The sequence below is a fragment of the Saccostrea cucullata genome, unplaced genomic scaffold, assembly GCF_032062105.1.
Source record: "Saccostrea cucullata isolate Sc308-1 unplaced genomic scaffold, CSIRO_AGI_Scuc_v1 ctg4147, whole genome shotgun sequence".
Classification (NCBI taxonomy): Eukaryota; Metazoa; Mollusca; class Bivalvia; order Ostreida; family Ostreidae; genus Saccostrea; species Saccostrea cuccullata.
Window position 1 is genome coordinate 56484 of NW_026937331.1, and position 3901 is coordinate 60384.

The 3901-nt window shown below is 43.2% G+C and overlaps 1 protein-coding gene across 1 annotated transcript; it reads left to right on the forward strand.

Moving 5' to 3' along the window:
• Positions 1–1048: 1048 nt before the first annotated feature.
• LOC134247932 (uncharacterized protein K02A2.6-like) lies at positions 1049–3901 on the forward strand. Its single transcript, XM_062730327.1, has one exon. The coding sequence runs from the start codon at positions 1049–1051 to the stop codon at positions 3899–3901; it is 2853 nt and encodes a 950-aa protein (XP_062586311.1).

The following is a 3901-nucleotide window of genomic DNA, read 5'->3' on the forward strand; positions in this document are numbered from 1 at the left end:
ACGAAGTTTTATATATCATATAACAAAAAGTCATTACAAGGTTGTGTCGATATCGAATGGATATCGAATTGAAAGGTACAGTTTTCGACGTACAGTTTACTGAGAGATTTGACTGCGCCAGCCAAACCAGCCGATAAAACTTACCAGGAAATTGTTGACATTCTGAAGAACCACTTGAGTCCCAAACCGATTGTTATAGCAGAGCGATTCCGTTTTCACAAGAGAGACCAGAGACCTGACGAGAGTGTGAGAGACTATATTGCCCAGTTACGTAAATTATCAGAACACTGTGCATCTGGAGGTGCTCTGGACGACACATTGAGAGACCGTTTGGTTTGTGGACTGCGCTGTGAGAACACACAGGAGAAGTTACTCTCGATAGCCCAACTCACATTGAACAAAGCACTGGAAATATGTGTTGCCATGGAAACAGCCACTAAGGATGCTGCTGAACTTCAGAATAAGCATCGTGGATTAGCATCTGTAAACAAGTTTCAAGTAAGTCAGAAACGCCCAGCTAAGAAACCACAGAAAACAGAGACAAAGTGTTATCGTTGTGGGAAAGAGGGCCATTTACAGCAAGACTGTCATTTCAAAAATGCAAACTGTAGAAAATGTGGGAAAAAGGGACACATTGAACGCGTGTGTCGCAGCAAGAATAGCCAGTCACGACAAAAGTCGCAGAAGGGACACTTTCTTACGGAAAAGAGTGATGATGAAGAGTACATAGCAAGTTTGGAAATTCATCAAATGAGTGGAAATTCCAAAGAAATTATTTGGATACAGCCAAAAGTCAATGGATTGGATTTAAAGATGGAGCTCGATACTGGATCCGCTCTCTCTATTATCAGTAAGGCAGAGTTTGTGAAGAATTTCAAAGGCCTAAAGTGGGAAAAGAGTGACCTTACATTAAAGACATATTCAGAAGAAGTTCTAACTCCACTTGGTTTTGTTCAAGTACCTGTAGTGTTGAAAGGGTGAGAAGAAGTGTTACCTTTGTACATCGTCCAGAGAGGTGGACCACCGTTACTCGGACGACAGTGGATGAATGCCTGGGAAGCAGTGGATTGAAAGACTTTCCATGAATTATGTATACTCTCAGGCAGTATCACCTCAACAAGGGATTCAGATCATTCTTGACAAATATCAGTCAGTTTTCAAAGAAGATCTTGGTACTTTGAAGAATATAAAGGCCAAATTCTCCCTAAAACCTGATGCAAAGCCAAAGTTTTGTAAGGCTCGACCTGTGCCACATTCACTTAAACCAGCAGTGGATAATGAGCTAGATCGACTTCTCAGCTTAGGAATCCTGGAACCAGTGGAGCATAGCGAGTGGGCAACTCCCATAGTCGTGGTGCCAAAGAAAGACAACACTGTTCGGATATGTGGTGACTTTAAAGTAACGTTGAATCAGTGTATTAGTGTAGACCAGTACCCGCTTCCTCGGGTAGATGAAATATTCTCAAACCTTGCAGGAGGAAAACACTTCACCAATCTGGATCTTAAAAATGCATACCTGCAAATGGAAATTGAAGAGGATCACCAGAAATACCTCACCATCAATACTCATAGAGGATTGTTCCGTTTTAACAGGCTCATGTATGGAGTGGCATCCGCACCAGCAGTATGGCAGAGGGCCATGGATCAAGTACTGCAGGGGATCAACGGAACACATTGCATGATTGACGACATGATAATAACTGGTTCGACGACTGAGGAGCATCTTGGCAATTTAGAGAAAGTTTTGTCAAGACTGCAGAACTTCAACCTGAGAGCAAATATCAAGAAATGTGACATTTTTAAAGACAGTGTAGAATGTTGTGGTCACAAAGTTGACAAAGATGGCTTACATAAAACAGAAGAGAAGGTGAAAGCAGTGGTGGAAGCTAAGATTCCAGAGAATGTGACAGAGTTACGTGCATTCCTTGGGCTTGTGAATTATTATGGAAAGTTCATGCCCAACTTGTCTACTGTTTTGAGACCTCTACACAAGCTTTTAGAGAAGGACAGGAAGTGGAACTGGACGAATGAGTGCCAAACAGCGTTCAGAAAAGTGAAAGAATTGATGAAGTCTGATCAAGTTCTTGCACACTATAATCCTCACTTACCGATAAGGCTCTCTTGTGATGCATCACCATTCGGACTTGGAGCGGTGCTTTCACATACGTATCCCTCAGGAGAAGAAAGTCCAATAGCATTCGCGTCTAGAACTCTAAATAGTGCCGAACGGAACTATTCAGAAATAGACAAGGAAGCCCTTGGAATAGTGTGGGGAATCAAACATTTCCATATGTACTTATATGGACGCCATTTCTCTCTCATTACTGACCATAAACCCTTGGTATCGATATTTCATCCGCAGAAAGGTATACCACTTACTACTGCCGCAAGACTGCAACGGTATGCACTGTTCTTATCGGGATTGGATTACTCTATTGAGTATCGGAACACAAAACAACACGGGAATGCGGATGGACTGTCTCGCCTACCATTAGCTACAGAAGGCGGAGAAGGAGCGTTGGAGTCAGAGATGTTAGATACAGCACATGTATTTCACATGACACAGTTAGCCGCATTGCCTGTTTCAGCTAGTGAAATAAAGCGTAAAACTGCTCGAGATCCAGTGTTATCTCGGGTATACGATGCAACCATGCGTGGTTGGAATGATGCAACAGATGGTGACTTGCAACCATATTTCTCACGCAGACAGGAGATTACTGTGCATCAAGGTTGTTTACTCTGGGGATTCCGAGTCATTATCCCAGAACCACTTCAGAAAGGAATTCTTGACATGATCCATGAAGGACACTTGGGGGTGGTGAAAATGAAGGCAATTGCTAGGAGCCATGTCTGGTGGCCCGGTATTGATGCCAGTATTGAGGAGTGCGCAAAGAAATGTAAAGGATGTATGGACCATCGCAATGTAGCACCGGAAGCACCCATCCATCCCTGGGAATTCCCCGATAAACCCTGGCAAAGAATTCATTTGGACTTTGCAGGCCCATTCTTGGGAACAATGTTTCTGATTGTTGTAGATGCCCATTCCAAGTGGCCTGAAGTGTTCAAGATGAACAAGACTACATCGACACATACCATTGAAGTACTCAGAACTCTATTTGCAAGAAATGGTTTACCTAAACATTTAATCAGTGATAATGGACCGCAGTTCATTGCAGAGGAGTTTCAGCAATTCATGAAATCAAATGGTATACGTCATTCAACCTCATCCCCTTATCACCCAAGGACAAATGACCTTGCTGAGCGATTTGTGCAGACCTTCAAGAGCGCTATGAAATCTGCCAAATATGATGAGGGTTCCATTCAGAAGAAACTTTGCAATTTTCTGATTGCATATCGGAACACTCCACAATCAACAACTGGAGAATCTCCGGCACAAATGTTTTTGGGAAGAAATCTCACAACTAAGCTGGATCGTGCTAAGCCCAGTTTGACACGAACCGTGGACCAAAGTCAGGAAAGGATGCGAAGTAAGATTACAACCAAACCTCGCAAGTTCAACATCGGCGGCCATGTCTTAGTAAGGGACTACAGGAAGGGAGATCATAAATGGATATCCGGCATAATACATCGCATCACAGGACCGATTTCCTATGAAGTTGAAGTATCCCCAGGAAATGTATGGCGGCGTCATGTTGACCAAATTCTTAGTTCAGTACAGCAGCCATTCGCAGAGGCACAGCTGCAGCTACCGAACATAAACACTCAGGTTGATATTGTGCTTGTCGAACAAAGAATAGAAACCAGTCAAACTACACCAAATGAGGGAACTGCAACCCCTAACTTACCTGAAACACTTCCTACTGAACCAGCAGTTGCTCAAGACCCCGTACCAGATTCAGGAAACAAATCAAGTACGCCTGTGTGCCGTTATCCAGTTTGA